The sequence below is a fragment of the Python bivittatus genome, unplaced genomic scaffold (genome assembly GCF_059951505.1).
Source record: "Python bivittatus isolate LINGU-HERP-01145 unplaced genomic scaffold, Pbiv_v1 ctg000940_np1212, whole genome shotgun sequence".
NCBI lineage: Eukaryota > Metazoa > Chordata > Lepidosauria > Squamata > Pythonidae > Python > Python bivittatus.
Genome location: NW_028277123.1, coordinates 628,833 through 646,397, shown reverse-complemented (window position 1 = coordinate 646,397; position 17,565 = coordinate 628,833). Strand labels below are relative to the sequence as shown.

The 17,565-nt window shown below is 47.5% G+C and overlaps 1 protein-coding gene across 3 annotated transcripts in view; it reads right to left on the bottom strand.

The window, feature by feature from the left end:
* The window catches only part of LOC148213643 (LHFPL tetraspan subfamily member 7 protein-like), a 98,336-nt gene extending 80,771 nt beyond the window's left edge, over positions 1 to 17,565 (bottom strand). For 2 of the 3 annotated variants that reach the window (XR_015794206.1, XM_088131291.1), the window contains exon 1: positions 16,683 to 17,554. Coding sequence is in view for 2 of the 3 variants with exons in the window: in XM_088131291.1 (XP_087987417.1) it covers positions 16,683 to 17,096 (414 nt within the window). In the remaining variant the exon portion in view is untranslated. Of the gene's footprint in view, positions 1 to 16,682 lie in introns of all 3 variants that reach the window. The other variant, XM_088131292.1, reaches the window with a different exon arrangement.

The window sequence follows — 17,565 nt, the reverse complement described above, 5'->3', positions numbered from 1 at the left end:
AAAAGAAAGGTTTTCTGCCAAATTTTTGCATTCAGACGATCTGGAACTGCATCACCAAAAAGAATGTTTTTCTTCTTTAAAGGATCCTTATGAGCATTGCTTGCAAATGCATGCACCTAGGAGAAGAAGCATACCAAATAAAAGAATTTGGACGTGTCTGTTTGGAAAATCAAGCCGATCTGGAAATGGGAGAAACAGAAGACTTAAAAAGAGGAACCACCTGAAAGCCTTGTCCAAAGGTATTTTTTTGCTGTTCTGGCATTCCAGAAATGTTCTGAGCTGAAGACAGCCCTATTTCCAGTTTGAAACACCTGCTTTGCATGTGAACCCGGTCATTCCAAGATCAAAACTCTTTGGGAGAAGTTGAAAATCTGTTTCAAGCATGGAACAACGGTTTCAGGTTGCAAAGGTCTGCATCCTGCTTCAGAAGATCCCTCCTTTGGCCTTCATTCAATTGAAAAAAGAAAACTTGGAAAAAAGCTAGGTTTGTTCAGGACAACGCCTATGGGACCCATCTTCACAAACGTCTCCAGGAATTTTGGCTTTCTGCATATTCCAAAGAACTCCACAGCCAAAAGTACATTGTTTCTAAATACGGATGTTCTATTTATTGCAAAAGCTCACTGCCGGGGGAAGCTGGTGCATGAACATCAGTTTGCAAATAACTGTTTCCACATCCTGTACTTAACTAGGCGTTTCTTTCTGAGTTGGGGGTGGGTTGTTGGCTACGTTCGATGCTACACGTTGACCAACCTTTGTAGCACAAGTGATTGTGTGAACGGGGAAATTTGGGTTCATTCAGCTAGGTACGTTTCCTGAAACCAGCCCCAATCCGTCATGGAAAGACACAGAGAGGAGGGAAAGAAAAGATCCAAAAAGGACGGATTCCTACTCTTTTAACAATGGAAGAACCGAAAAACACACCCCGCTCCTCTGAACCGGAAAGCCAACTTTCTATTATCAGCTGCTAGAGCAAATGTTAAAAACGCTGACCTTTGGGGGAATCCTAGACTGTTGATTTTAGTCCTTTATTACAGACAAAGGGAGAAAAGATTTGCAGGAAAAGCGGAAAGGGAGGGTGGGGAGATCGGGAAGCAAAGGGAAGGGCAGATTACCAAAAATAATTCAGTGGGAAAGGGTGGGCGGGGGGGGAATGAGATGAAAAAGCACACAAACAAAATCTGTTCAATATACTATTAAAAAAACAAACAAACCCAAAGCCCACCGACCCACAAAATGGAAAAAGAAAAATCAGCTGGGTTTAAAAAAGCACCAGAAGAGGATTCTAATCACAGACGTGCAGCTGCTTGGAGCAAGCACTGATTGTCCCTGCACAATGCCATCAGAAATGAAGGTGGCTTGCTTGGTTTGGCCTTCACACGTTGGGCAAACCCAGTTAATTTATGGTTTAGTAAAGCCTAGTTAAACAAAGAGGGGCTTGGCACGATTTGCACATCAAATCAACTTGGCGCTTTGGGGTCTGTCTCCGCACGGGGCCGATGGAGAAATCTGTGTTGGTGCAGAACTGCTGAAATCAACCTCCCAGCACCTCTCATCGCTTGTCAGGCTGGCACAGGCTGCTGGGCATTGTGGTCCAGACTTCCTGGAGAGCACCCAAGGAAAGTTGGTTGGTTAAAGGACCTGACCTTGATCTGGCTTTTGAAAAACACTGATTGAAAATGTTTGGGTTTCATTTATGGTTAATGCCTACTGCCATGATACTGCACCACCTAGCTGGCCTTGACTGATTCAGGTCAACCTGGTTACTTCTTGGATGGGATACCACCAGGAAGCCCTAACATTGTAGGCTAGACTGGGAAGAAAAAAAAAAATCCGGAATAAGTCATCGGCAGACTTCTTTCTGCTGGTGCCCAGAAAACCATATGAAAAGTCCAAACGAATTAATCTCAACTTGACAGAAGTGTTACCTTTACCTTTCTGAATTCTTACAGTTTCAAACCAAGGTGTGTGTGCCTGCATTTCAAGTTTTTTAAAAAAAACCCACCAAGTTTTAAGTTAACATAATGACTGCTGTTCATGCTACTAAAAAAGTAATAAAGCCCTTGATATCACTTGTCACTGATTGGGATTTATTAAGCCACATAAAGGCAAATTTATGGGCCTGCGCCAAGAGGTTTGTAATTTGTTTGGGGATAAACAATTAATCACCCCCAGGAGAATGTGGAAAAAAGTAGGAGACAATGAAGGTTTTACAGCCCTTAGCAGCCTTTCAGTGGCAGGGAAATAATTCAAAACCCAGATTCTAAGCCTAGGATCAGAAGAGATCAATGGCAACCAAGCGACAGAAAGAAAACAGCAGCACATCTGTCCTCAACAGAGCACTTTCCCCATCTGGAGGGCATCAAGTTGGAGAAAGCTGTTGCTTTTGCCCAGGAGCAGCATTCTGGACCTGCACAGCGAGGCTCTTTTGAGGAAGAGAAGAGGCTAGATTTCTCGGTGCAGGGATCGTCAACCTTAGAGGCTAGATTGTCCAGTGCATGGATAGCTCTTTCCTTAATACCTGTGGAGCTCCTTGTCCCGTTTAATTTTTAAAGATTAATGTACCCTTTATACTATTTATGTATTGTGGCCATTCTCCTCATGTTATATATTTATTGTTTTAATGATTATTTATTGCTTTTATTGTTTTAAAATGATGGTTGCGCTGCTTAATGCGGAAAAACTCACAGGCTGTTGGCCAGGGGCACCTGAGTACAATTTGATAATGAATCCAAGTATCCAGCCATTGGCCAAGCTTCTGTGACGTCACAGAATACTCACAAATGTCTCAACAGCTCAGGTTGAGGAAAGAGGATGAAGAGAAACACAAACTTCCCCTAAAGTGCTCTATTATTCTGGTTTCTTCCACTACCTGGAAAAAAAGGTTCAAGGCTTAAGACCCTTAAAAAAACTTTTTTTTTAATTCTGTTTTAGGACCAAAAGATGCTGAAAGGACACTGAGAATCAGCTCTTACCTCTCAAGGGTAACGTGACTGCTCTCTGATATACGGCTAGTTCATCCTATGCTTAAATAGCATCTGTCTGAATATTGGGCAGTGGTCGTAAAGAAATGCTGTGGCATCGAACTCTGCACGTGCTCAACAAGCTTTTTCTTCCTTAAAGGCCATTCCTCCTCACCCTCCAGAAAGTCAGCGGCAAAACCATCTGAAGCTTCTTCTCAGCGCGCCTGTTTCCCCACTTGCAAATATTAACACGTTTCAGAGAGGCATTTGGCAAAGCAATGAAAGCATTTTCAACTCCCAAGCGCTAACCTCTTGGTTTAAAAAAAATAAAATAATAAAACAAAACTATTAACTGCAGAGGCCAGAAGTCAAGACTGCTAATTAATCTGCTGACATTGTTCACAAGGATGCAGGCGCGGCTTTCTACAGCCAGGAAGATGATGAATTTGTCCCTGTGCTAACCAGCAGCAGTAGCACTGACTTTATTCAAGGAATGTCTGTTGAATAAACCACCATTGGCTGTCTTGGTCCAAGAGGCTCAGCCATAAGCTATGATTTACTGACCACAATGCTGAACTCTCCCAACAAGCGAAGTAAAATTCAACTCAACCATGTGATGACGCAGTGTGTGGTCTCACCCAAGGCACCTACAGGGGAGCAAACGATGCCAGCATTATGCTGTATGCTCCGCCTCTTGTCTGTGTGTGGGAGGGTCCTGACATCACATGCGTGTACAAAACCTTCACGACAGCACAACGTTGAAACAACATCAAAATAACGACAGTACCTAAACGTGCAAATGGTTTTTCCCACTACCGCACCACCTATTATACTCTCCCTGTTAGTAGGGCTGAACTCCAATCTATCTGGCTTTCAAAGTCCCATTTCATTCACTGCATTCCTAAGAAACAAAGCATTCATCGTTTGTATGTCTCTTGCCCTAAATTGCAGTGTTATTCATGTAAATTTCCTAAGAGACCCCTCATTTTTGTACAGGGCACTCAGTAATGTTCTGATGCATGCTTTTTTTTTAATGGAATTTGCTCCTGGGTAAGCGGCTTCTTTTTTCATTTCACCTCCCTTCTGGAACACAGCTTTCCAAATCACATACACGTATTCACGTGCCACTTTTACAAAGGAATGCAGATCTTGTACCTCAGCAGACTTTCACTTGATGGACGTGCTCCCACAGAAATCTTGGGTGCGGAGGGTGTCCATAGAGAAAAGGGGGGGGGGGATCAAGATGGCAGCTACAACCATGGGATCAAAACCCTGCGCCCTTTTTACAGAATTTTTACAAGGAAAAATTGGCTTGCAGAATTCGTGGCCACAAAATGTGGTGACAGCTAGCGATAAATTTGGAGTCCTTGGTGGCTTGCTTGCAGACGTCTCATTACCCAACTAAGTAACATCATCAGTGCTGCTGAGAGTGGGGTTTGCTCCCTGTATATATACAATAGCTTGCCCTGCCAGTGTGGGTGGGGTGTGGTTTTCTCCTTGGTAGTTCCTTGATTAATCAAGGATTAATTAATCAAGATTAATCAATCAAGATTAATCAAGGAGCTTTGTTGTTCAGTCGTTAAGTCGTGTCCGACTCTTCGTGACCCCATGAACCATATTGCGCCAGGCCTTCCTGTCCTTCACTGCCTCCCCGAGTTTGCTCAGTTTCATGCTCATTGCTTCAGTGATGCTATCTAACCATCTCATCCTCTGCCGTCCTCTTCTCCTTTTGCCTTCAATCTTTCCCAGCATCAGGGTCTTCTCCAAAGAGATCTCTCTTCGCATTAGGTGACCAAAATATCTGGGCTTGAGCTTCATTATCGATCCTTCCAATGAGCAATCAGGGTTGATTTCCTTTAAGATTGACTGGTTTGACCTCCTAGCAGTCCAGGGGACTCTCAAGAGTCTTCTCCAGCACCACAGTTCAAAGGCATCAATTCTTCGGCGCTCGGCCTTTTTTATGGTCCAGCTCTCACAGCCATACATTACTACTGGAAAAACCATAGCTTTGACTATGCGGATCTTTGTCGGCAAGGTGACGTCTCTGCTTTTTAATATGCTATCTAGGCTTGCCATGGCCTTCCTCCCAAGGAGCAAGCGTCTTTTAATTTCATGGCTGCAGTCTCCGTCTGCGGTGATCTTGGAGCCCAAATAAATGAAGTCTGTTACTGCTTCCATTTCTACCCCTTCTATTTGCCAGGAATTGATGGGTCCAGATGCCATGATCTTAGTTTTTTTAATGTTGAGTTTCAAACCAGCTTTCGCACTCTCCTCTTTCACCCTCATCAAGAGGCTCTTTAGTTCTTCTTCACTTTCTGCCATTAGGGTGGTATCGTCCGCATATCTGAGGTTGTTGGTGATTCTCCCTGCAATCTTAATTCCGGCTTGTGATTCTTCCAGCCTGGCATTTCTCATGATGTACTCTGCATATAGGTTAAATAAGCAGGGCGACAGTATACAGCCTTGTCGTACTCCTTTCCCTATTTTGAACCAATCGGTTGTTCCATGACCGGTTCTGACTGTTGCTTCTTGGCCGGCATACAGATTTCTCAGGAGACAGGTAAGGTGGTCTGGTACTCCCATCTCTTTAAGAATTTGCCACAGTTTGTTGTGATCCACACAATCGAAGGCTTTTGCATAGTCAATGAAGCAGAAGTAGATATTTTTCTGGAACTCTCGTGCTTTCTCCATGATCCAGCAAATGTTGGCGATTTGATCTCTAGTTCCTCTGCCTCTTCGAAACCCAGCTTGTACATCTGGTAGTTCTCGGTTCATGTATTGCTGAAGCCTAGCTGGTAGGATTTTGAGCATAACCTTGCTAGCATGTGAAATGAGTGCAATTGTGCGATAGTTTGAGCATTCTTTGGCGTTGCCCTTCTTTGGAATTGGAACGTAAACTGACCTTTTCCAATCCCGTGGCCACTGTTGCGTTTTCCAAACTTGCTGGCATATTGAGTGCAGCACTTTAACACCATCGTCTTTTAGTATTTTAAATAACTCAGCTGGAATCCTGTCATCTCCACTAGCTTTGTTGTTAGCAATGCTTCCTAAGGCCCACTTGACTTCACTCTCTAGGATGTCTGGCTCAAGGTCAGCGATCACACCAGCGTGGACATCAGGGACATTAAGATCTTTCTTGTATAGTTCTTCTGTGTATTCTTGCCACCTCTTCTTAATCTCTTCTGCTTCTGTTAGGTCCCTGCCTTTTTTGTCCTTTATCATGCCCATCTTTGCACTAAACGTTCCTTTCATATCTCCAATTTTCTTGAAGAGATCTCTAGTCTTCCCCATTCTATTGTTTTCCTCAATTTCTTTGCATTGTTCATTTAAGAAGGCCTTCTTATCTCTCCTGGCTATTCTCTGGAAATCTGCATTCAGTTGCTTATATCTTTCCCTTTCACCCTTGCTTTTCGCATTCCTTCTTTCCACAGCTATTTGTAAAGCCTCATCAGACAGCCATTTTGCTTTCTTGCATTTCTTTTTCTTTGGGATGGTTTTAGTTGCTGCCTCCTGTACAATGTTACGGACCTCCGTCCATAGTTCTTCAGGCACTCTGTCTACCAAATCTAATCCTCTAAATCTATTCATCACCTTCACTGTGTACTCACAAGGAATATGATCTAAGTCATACCTGAGTGGTCTAGTGGTTTTCCCTACATTCTTCAATTTAAGCCTAAATTTTGCAGTAAGAAGCTCATGATCTGAGCCACAGTCAGCTCCTGGTCTTGTTTTTGCTGTCTGTATAGAGCTTCTCCATCTTTGGCTGCAAAGTATGTAATCAATCTGGTTTCGGTATTGACCATCTGGTGATGTCCATGTGTAGAGTCGTCTCTTGTGTTGTTGGAAAAGAGTGTTTGCTATGACTAGCTTGTTCTCTTGACAGAACTCTATTAGCCTTTGCCCTGCTTCTTTTTGTACTCCAAGGCCAAACTTGCCTGTTATTCCGATTACTTCTTGACTTCCTACTTTAGCATTCCAATCCCCTATGATGAAAAGGACATCTTTTTGGTGCTAGTTCTAGAAGGTGTTGTAGGTCTTCATAGAAGCGGTCAACTTCAGCTTCTTCAGCATCAGTGGTTGGGGCATAGACTTGCATGACTGTGATATTGAATGGTTTGCCTTGGATACGCACTGAGATCATTCTGTCGTTTTTGAGGTTGTACCCCATTACTGCCTTTCCCACTCTCTTATTCACTATGAGTGCAACTCCATTTCTTCTAAGGGTTTCTTGCCCACAGTAGTAGATATAATGGTCACCCGAATTAAATTCACCCATTCCCGTCCATTTCAGTTCGCTGATTCCCAAGATGTCGATGTTCAATCTTGTCATCTCATGTTTGACCACATCCAGCTTGCCTTGGTTCATAGATCTTACATTCCAGGTACCTATACAATATTGTTCTTTGCAGCATCGCTTCCAGATACATCCACAGCTGAACGTCCTTTCGGCTTTGGCCCAGCCGCTTCACTCTTTCTGGAGCTACTTGGAATTGCCCTCCGCTCTTCCCCAGTAGCATATTGGACACCTTCCGACCTGAGGGGCTCATCTTCCGGCGTCATATCTTTTAGCCTTTTAACATTGTCCATGGGGTTTTCTTGGCAAGGATACTGGAGTGGGTTGCCATTTCCTTCTGCAGTGGACCACATTTTGTCAGAACTCTCTGTCATGACCTGTCCGTCTTGGGTGGCCCTGCACGGTATAGCTCATGGCTTCACTGAGTTACGCAAGCCCCTTCGCCACGACAAGGCAGTGATCCATGAAGGGGAATCAAGGAGCTACCAAGGAGAAAACCACAACTCCACCAATGGTGCAGGGCAAGCTACTGTATATAAACAGAGAAAACCCTAAATACTGTATATAAACATATATAAATTGTATATAACTGTAGTTACACTGTTTATATGCAGTATAACTTTTATATACAAAAGTTGTACTGCATATAAACAGGGAGCAAACCCCACACTCACTCACCTTGATGATGTTACCTGGTTGGGTAACAAAATATCTGCAATCAAACCACCAAGCTCAGAGAGCGCCAAGGACTCTACAGTTCAGCCCTGAGCTACAGAGATTCTCTTCCACTGGAGTGATAAATTTCCAACGGGGTCTGGATAGATTTATGGAGGATGGGTTTATTGAGGGTATTATGTCTTGAAGATTCAGTGTTATCTTATGCTTCAAATATCAGTTGCTGCAGAGCCCTGGTCTGATCTAGGAAGGCTATTCCGTACCACTAACCTTTCAAAAAAGTATTTTAGGACCTTAAGTAATTTTTTAAAATGTCCTTGAAGGTGCTTCCATGAAAATCCTATTGTGTAATCTCAAGGAGTCCTTTGTAACTCTACCAATACAGGTAGTCCTTGACTTATGACCATTAATTTAACAACCGTTTGAAGTTACAACAGTGCTGAAAAAAGTAACTTACGACCAGTCCTTGCACTTATGACCATCGCAGCATCCCTGTGGTCACATGATCAAAATTCAGGCACTTGGCAACTGACATGTCTTTATGATGGTTGCAGCATCCCAAGGTCATGTGATCGCCATTTGCAACCTTCCTGGGGGGCTTCCAACAAGCAAAGACAATAGGGGAAGCTGGATTCACTTAATGACTTCAGCAAAAACGGTCATAAAATTGGGCATGGCTCACTTAATGACCGCATCACTTAGTGACAGACACTCCAGTCCCAACTGTGGTCATAAGTTGAGGAACTGTGATGGAATGGACTTATGAAGGCCAGGCTCAGGGAGATAAGCATGTTCTTAGCCCCCAACAGGAACGTGGGAAGTTCAAGAAGATGGCACCTCCCTAAGGAATTCACAGTGTTGTGGCTGGCTGGCTTGGGAACTTGGGTTCAATCTGGTGAGATTTTCTGTCTTGAGGTTGAAGCTAATAAACGCAACAGAACTGTATCTGCATTGTCTCTTGGAGTTCTTTGGGCTGAACCTGACAGGAACACCTGTATTTTCTCACTCATTTTTCTGATTTTCATTTCATGTCACTCATACCAGATGCAGATGAACAATAGGAGGAAAGGGATGTTTCCACCTCTTCTTTCTGAGCGCTCCAGAGGCATCAGGTTGGCCACTATCAGAAACAAATTCTGGACCAGGATGAATCTTGACCTGAGCCAGCAGAACTCTTCCTATTTACGAAAGATAATCATAGGATCCTAGGGTTGGAAGTGACCTTGAAGGTCTTTTAATCCAACCTCTAGCCCCAGCAGGATTCCTCAATCCGTCCCAGGTCAATGGCTGTCCAATCTTTGCTTTAAAACTCCCAGTGATGGAGGCTGTTTCACAGCTTAATAGCTCCCACAGAAGTTCCTCCTTATTTCAGGTTTGGTTCTCTGTGTTAATTTTCTACCCATTGGTTCTGGCCCTACCCTCAGACACTACAGAGAATAAATCCACACCCTCTTCTCTTTGACAGCCCTTCAGTTATTACAGGATTGTTATTATACCTCAGACTAAGTTCCAGAAACCAGGTATTTTGGTGCCAGACAGGGCATCCTGTGGTGGTCCTAATATTATTGGACTTTAATCAATACAGGCAATGGGCAAAAATGATCAATGATGGAGTGAAGACCTAGGGTTTGGAACCCGTGGCTTCTGTAGGAGTGCCCAACTTGAGGCTGCAGGGCTGAAGCATACTTTTTAAAATAGCAGAAAGGGGAAACAAAATAAACACCTGGGATGTGATCACATTAAGTGCATGTAATATATTTTTAGTTACATGACATCAATGTTCACTTTTGTCTTGGCCGCACCTACTTCTTTTAACTTTGAGTAAATTGAAGGAAGAGCAAATATAGGTTTGGTCTTGACCCCACCCACTGGGGGAAGTGGGGTGTTGACTTGGGACGACAGCAGTTCTGGAGGGTATCAGACTGGGAGACCGTATGACAACATATCAACCTACTACAGACGCTGGAGGACAAAAGAGGAAGGAAAAACAGTCCATGGGTTGTATATTGTCTATTACAACCTGTTATTCTCCCTGTGTGCACAAAATGATGGACAGGGAGGAAAAGACAAAAGCAGCAATTAAATTAGCACATCAATGGGGTGACCCTGGGACCTCCATCAAGGCAAGGAAAAAGGCTTAATGAAATGTTAATTAGGCAACACCTCGGGTGCCAGCGTTGGCTGACTGCCCAATCACCCCCCCCAACCTGGCTCTTTTTCCCCAGCCATTACTGGTGCTCCAAAGGGGAGAGACCCTTCTCCTCTCTGAATGCCAACTCTGGAGCCACCATTAGGGGCAACAGACCTCTGTGCCCGGATCATGCCACCTGACAGATCTCCAGCAGGGATGTCAGCAGCCACATAAACAAAGGATGTGCTGGTTTGACACAACCAACTGTAGTCTCAGAGCACAGTGCCATGAATTCTTGGAATAGACTAGCAGAAGAAAAAGGCAATAGGGGTTGTTACAAAGGTACATGCGTATGTCTATAGAAGTAGGGAGGCCCAGTAGCTTCCCTCCACTTGCCTCTGTTCATTGCCATTATTTTTCAGGATGGCCCCATTCATTTGTCTCCAGGACCTAGAACCAGCTGGCTCCAAAGTAAGAGCAAGGGGAAATAAATGGCAGCAATCCTGAAGGGAGTGCAGATCCAGCCCCTGGACCTTTCAGAAAGCAGCCGTCCTTCTAGGACAGAGAACTGCTGCTGTCCTCAGATCCCATGGAATAAATTTTGAACAGTCACTATAAAGAGCATCCTTCACTGAAATCCCCTAAAGTGCAGTATGCTTTTAAAAGGCAAACTGTTTTTTTTGGGGGGGGGGGAGGGGGAAGGGGTTGTCACAAGATCAACATTCTCCAAGTAGATCCCTATCAGATGTGCTGGAACTACAACACCCAGAGGTCCCAGCCAGCATTGGGAACAGCTGTTTTAAAAGAATTCTTGCTATTTCAGGCCAAATCGCGAGATTGCGTAATGCCGCCACGTCCGCTCTCCATGGTGCTGAACGCGCGGCGCGGCTGTTTGGTCCAAAGGGAGCTGTCCGAGGTCCTGAACCTAGGCCTCACAGACACTCCAGCTGAGTTCTCACCACTCCTTCGCCCAGTGTTTCTCAAGCTTGGGAATTTTAAGATGTGTGGACTTCAACTCCCAGAACTCCCCAGCCATCCATGATGGCTGAGAAAGGTTCCCAAGGTTGAGAAACACTGCCTTAAACCCTAAACTTGATCAACAACACACAATCCCTCTGTTCACATAACCATGCCCAAATCAGTAAAGCAGTATGGTTCCCCACTGGTTTCCACAATAGATGACAACACTCCAAATCACAAAGTACCCAACACTACGTTAACCAAATCTAGTGTGTTTGTTGAACCTGGCCACTGACATGAGCTATCCCTCTTCACAAGAAACCACCTGGGCAAGGGAACAATTTTGGCAAGAGACAGAGCAGAGAGGTGTTTCAGAAAGATAAAGGGGCACAGTTTATGTTTAATATTTGAAGGCCAACCCTGGATAAATGTGCACTGCTTTAAATCTGAAAGGAAAAAGAGCACACAGGAAGCACCCCCATCAGCATGATTACCAGTTGTTAGCTTCCTTTTTATTACTTTACTTGGCTTTTATACGTCCTGTATCAAAAATTGGGCAGCGGTATGTTAAGCCTCGGATAAACTTTAACATATCCAGGTAACTTTACCCAAAAAAGGAGGTAGAAAAGGGCTCAAATCTCTGACCTATGGCGACTTTGTGACATCACTGCTTTGCCCAGGGTGTTTCCTAGGTACCAGAAAAATCAAAATTAACTTGAAAAATAATAATTAAAAAGTGCAGCCCCGATGCTTAAACTATTGTCTGTCTTTGGCTTAAAACATTTAAAATTTCCCAGATCTGCATAATATTCAGACCTAAATGCAACAATATTAAAACAAGCATAGTAGAATGGCTGCTTGGCACTTTCTGAATACCAGGAAGGAAGTGGTGGTGCTACACCGGAGAAGACACATTTTCATGAGAAAGCCTTTTCCAAAGATCTTAGCATTTGCTCAGGAAATACGTGCCCAAATTCTTCAGGGCTTCAGTGCCAAGAGCCAAACGCTGAACTTGGCTACACAGCAGATTGGCAGCAAGAATTGCTGCACTCCTTATAGCTTCCAGTCTGAGTTCAACAAAAGCCCCATGTAAAGCATATTAGAATAATCCATCTGTAAGATTTTCAGTGCAGATAATCCATGCCCCAATACCAAATTTGCTGGCAACAGGCCCTCCCACCAGGATGAGTTCATGTATCATACTAAGCGTGATTTGCTTAACGGGTTGCTCTCTTAGGAACAGCAGGCTGAGTTTACAATAGATCACTTCCCAGAAAAGCTGTCCTTACGACTAACAATTATGAACCTCGTCTTGCGAATGGGGTCACCCCACCACCTGTTTCCAACAATGGGGGTGCCAGAATACCCTTTTCTCTCTGTGCACATTGGAACAGCTGTGAGAGGTAGACCTTTGTGGAGACATAAGGGAGCTTAACCAGAATGGCCATGCGGCCTATTAATAGAAGCATTTATTTATGAAAAGTACAGACTGTGCCAATCTATCATGCCTGGGGGGGTGGGGAGGTGTTACATCAGAAAATTATCCTTAACAAGAATATGTGCATTGCCTTCAAGTCAGTGTTGACTCCTGGCGACTGCCTGGACAAGTCCCTGCAGTTTTCTTGCAAGGGTGTTCAGAAGTGGGTTGGGCTAAGAGAGAGGGACTGGCCAAGGTCACCCAGCTGGCTTTGTGCCTAAGGTGGGACTAGAATTCACGGTCTCCAGGATCCCAGCCTGGTGCCTTAATCACTACACCAAACTGTCTCTCAACAAGAATATACCTAACCTAAAAAAGAAAGTCCAGATAAATAAACACAGTCTAATGAACCAACTGCCCCATGGGGGTGGCCCTGCTTGAGCCCAAGGCCTGGGGGAAGAGCCAGGTTTTAAGGGCCAAATAAGGTCAGGGTGGGACCTGTTGAATCTCAGAGACAACGTTGCTCCAGAGGGTAGGGGCCATGACAGAGAAGGCCACCTCTTCCTGGGTCCCACTAGGTGACACTTTAATCAATGGGACCCAAAGTATGCGAACTCTGTCTGAACACCTGGGATGGACGGTCCCAGGTAGAGTGTATTGCAACGGTCCACATGTGAGGTGACCAGAGCAGGAGAAAGGCTAGGTGACCATCCCTTAAGTGCCAAGCTGCCAAGCCATGCTACCCTTCTCCTGATTAGCTAGGAATAGCCAAACACAGCTTGCTCCTCCCCATATTTAAGGGAGGTTTGACCCCTGGATTTGAACCAGAGGCTTTCCAGGGCACAAAATATAAATTATTCCTGCAAACCAGAATCCCAGTCCTTGTATTCTTGGTATCCATAGCCTGGAGAGAGGAGGACCAGGGTGATGTAGGGATTAAGGTTTTGGGCTAGAAGGGGAGAGACCCAGGTTCTAGTCCATCCTCCACCACAAAAGGCCACTGGGTAGCTCTGGGTCAGTCGCTCTCTCTGCCAGTCCTTCCAGGTAGGCCAGGTCAAGAAAGAGACAGCACAAGAAATACTAGAACTCCACTTTATTGATAAGGGCTCCAATAACGGAACGTTGAAAGCCTTGACCCTTCCCTTTTCCCTTTGAGGCAATCTTGAGTTTCCTTCTCACCCTACCTGTGTTCCTCGGTTCAGCTTACTTTTTCCTAATGGTCTCTGCAGACCTTCTACAAGGTCATCTCTCTGCTCCTCTACACTCAGACCAGTCTCACTTGTAGGGTTGTTGTCATGGGGAGAACAGTTCTTGCCCTGAACTGCAATATAAGCATATACAATATTGCATTCCATGCTGGCTGGGGAAATTCTGGGAGTGGAAGTCCACCCATCTTAAAGTTGCTAAGGTTGAGGAACCCTGCAATATACAATCACGAAATACTAGCCCCACCTCACAGCACATTCAATATCCACCCCTTGCTGTCCATTCTTAGCCCCTAAAACTGCTTCACTTCAGATGCACAAGGCAAAATCTCTTCCATTTGGCAATGAAAAAGGACATGGGAAACACGTGACAGGAAGGGTCTGCTGACATTAGCCAACGGCCATAGTTGCCAAGAAAGTTAAAAGGGCATCCTATTGCCGGCAAGCGGAAAGGGTAGAGCTTTCAGTTAAATTCTTTGAGGCCAGAAAAGAATCAGCCATCCCTTGCTCTCCCTCGGATCAAGGCTAAGGAGCTAAGATAAAAAAGCTCCCATTTTCTAAGGGAGCTCCAGATTCAGTAAGACAGACCTGAGCCACCTTGAACTTGGGTTGGGGATGATGGTAATTACAGTCCAAGGCATCTGGAAGACACCAGAGAAGAAAAGACTGCAATTGGACTTTCTTCAACCTAACTAACATCACTTTTAAACACACATCAAGCCATGTTAACCACAGTTGACTAAACCATTACTGGCTGACTTTGCCATCCCACCAAGGCTCCCTCCAAACCAGGTGGCTGGATTCACACAATTGAAAATCAGAACCAGTGCAGTGCAAGAATGATCACGGGATAACTAGGGAATTATTCTAGACCATGATGCCGTGTGTCTTTTAACTCGGATGGGCAAATTTTGGTTTGCTTCTTTTTAAAAGGAAAAACAAACAAACCCACAGCATTAATTTTTAACAAATAAGCAAACCGATTAAAAGCAAAACCCAAAGGAAAGGAAGGCAGACATCAAAAAGCAAGGAGAAAATGAAATCCCAAATGGTAGTGAAGAAAACGTTTTTATCCATGGATAATAAATGCAGATTTTAATATAATTTTCTTCGCTGGCCCTTTAAACTCCGTTCCTCCCTTTCTCCTTCCCCAAAGGCAGACCACATCTCTCCCTTCCTGTCAGCTCTGCTAGGTAGACCAAACTAGAAAATCAACCCCACCAGAAGGCTAAACTCCTTAAACTGAGATTGGATCTAATAACACAGTCTTTCAAGTCGGATTCTGCTGGACCTCCTCCCCCTTCTTATACTCCAGTGAATCAGGAGCTGCTTACAACTATTACCTTGTTTCCTTGGGCTTAAGAAATGTTTCAGCCTCCTGCATAGTTCCACCAAGGTCATCTCCCTTACTCTCCACACCTTCTCTCCGGTTGCTAATTTTTTGATCCAAGCGGATGGCTCTTTCTGAAACTTCGCACAGTCCCTGTGAGGAAGGGGCTTTCTGAGCTGATTTCCCAGCAGGACTGTCTGTAGGGCACGGTCAAAAAAGTCAAGATGGCAGCCACGACAGGGCACTTGAAGCTCCGCCTCTACCACGAATAAACAATAGGCGGAAGTTTGATCACACCATAGTGGCACCACCTTGACTTTTCTGACCATTCTTGCAGACCCTCCTGAAGACCAGTGAAGCTTCTCAAGAAACATTTCCTCTGACCCTCCCCACCTCCCCTGCATTCCACCCAGCACAGCAAACCCAAGACCCAAAAGAGCTGCTATTCCCATTTCACTGCCCGAAGAAGCATTGCTAGTGGGGGAATCAAGCAGCCCACGAAATGGGCTTGCCTCCTGACGGACCCCAGACTCTTTTGTCCTTTCTGCGTCACCACAAAGCACCTTCCAACAAAAGGCGGCAGGGAGAAAATAAAGTGATCCGTTCACACCAATTCAGGGAAGCTCAGAAAAATGCGCCTGCGTTTCTGCCTAGAGACCTGTTGAAGCCAATACTGCTAATCTTGACACGAGTGCTCTTCTTAGGGTTAATCACCCATTCCCAGCCATTTCTCTTTTTAAATTTACACTCCATTATGTTAAAAAAAAAAAAAAATCAGAATCCATACCAGAGATCCAGATTTTTTTTTTAAAGCCGCTGTAAACCAGACTGGAACGGGATGAACTTTAATTCCTATTTGAAGCTGCGGGGATTCTATTTCTGGCTTCACCAAGAAGCGATGTCTCTTCTGCTCTGCAGCAGTTGTGCCCACCCCAAGGCAAAGAAGCAAGATTCGGCCGTCTTATCCTCCTCTTCCCGCACCGACGCCCTTCCCGCGGGCTGCGCCGCAACTCACGCAGAGCGGGGGCGTAAGGAGCGCCGGAGACCGGGCTTGGGGGGTCCCCGGTCGGGAGCCCAAGCGGGGGGCAGCCCGTTTAAAAAACGAAACTAGCGCCCAACCACTTCGCCTGCGGCAAGCGGATTCCGCGGGTCACCTCCGCGCGGCTGATCTCTTATTCTTTATTCTTATTTCTTATTATAGTTTCGAGGGCTGATTTCTCGGGACAGGACCCTGGCGCCGCGAGGCTACGGCGATAACCCCGGCCCTGCAAAGGCGAGGGAGCCGGCGACGAAGAAAACTCGCTCTCCGGGGAGCCCCGCGTGCCCCAGCCTGGGCGGCGGCAAAAGGCACCGCGGTCGGCTTTCCGCCACGCGCCGGCCCCGCGAGCGCCGGCCTCGGCGCTGAGCCCGGAGCCCGGCCGCTGCAGTTGCGAAGCCCGGCTCGGGGCCGGGCCGGGCCGGGCCGGGCCAGGCCAGCCCAGCCCAGCCCAGCCCAGCCCGTCGCGGCCGAGTCCGTCAGTCGGGCCTTCGCGCGCGGCGCAACTTGCAACGGGGGCCAAACCGCGCCCGCCCCACCCCAGCCGCGCTCTATTCTTGTCGCGGCCGGGGAGAGGCGGGGGCTTGCAACGCCCCCCGGCCGCGAGCACCCCCGCCGCCCTCCCCAGAGCGCGGGGCAACTTCCCCGCCGCCGCCGCCGCCCGCGCTCACCTGCCAGGAGGCGGAGGGGATCTCGCCGAAGCCGCCCAGGGCGTAGCAGTCGTCCACGTGCCGCGTGGCTTCCGAGCAGTGCCAGAGCAAGCCGAAGCTCACCTCGCCGCCGCCGCCGCCGCCGCCTTCCAGGGCGGCGGGCGCGGTGCCCCCCCAGCGCCGGCCGCCCCCGCGCTCGCGGACGATCCACGCCGGCGAGAGGAAGCTGAAGCTGCAGACGGCCACCAGGCAGGAGGACAGGAGGACCCAGAAGCAGCCCACTCCGCTGAACATCCTGGGCAGAGCCGCGGCGGGAGGCGCCCGGCCCGCCGAGCCCGCCGCCGATGCCGCCGCCGCCGCCGCCGCCGGGCGCTCGGGCAGCAGCGCCGCCTCCCCGCGCCCGCCGGCCGCCTTCTTCTGCCGACGCGCCGGCATGGAGGGGGCCGGGCCAGGCGGCGCCCCCCTCCGGGCTCACAGCAGCCGCGGGCGGGCCATGAGCGCGGCGGCGCCCGGGAGCCGCCGCCTGCAGGTGCCGCCGCCGCCGCCGCCGCCGCCTCGCTGCCGCCCGGCCGCCCGGCGCTTGGCCTCGCCTTCCCGGTGGGCGTCTCCCTGGAGCCGGCTCCCCATCACGTGCGGGCCGGGAGGCACGGCCGGCCCCACCCGCCTGCGCGGCTGCCGGGGGCTCGCCGGGCCCCTTCTGCGGAGGGGAGGCAGGGCGGGGGGCCTCTCCCCCTCCTCGGACGGGGAGGGGAGGGGGAGCAGGAAAGCCAGCTCGCAAAGGGGCGGCGGCGGGGGATTCCCGGGGGGCGCGGAGCCTTTGAACGAGACCCCGCAGCCTTTCCCACGACTCGAGGCTCCGCGTTCGGGCTGAAGCAGGCGAGTCCGCCCGCCTTTCAGCTGCACC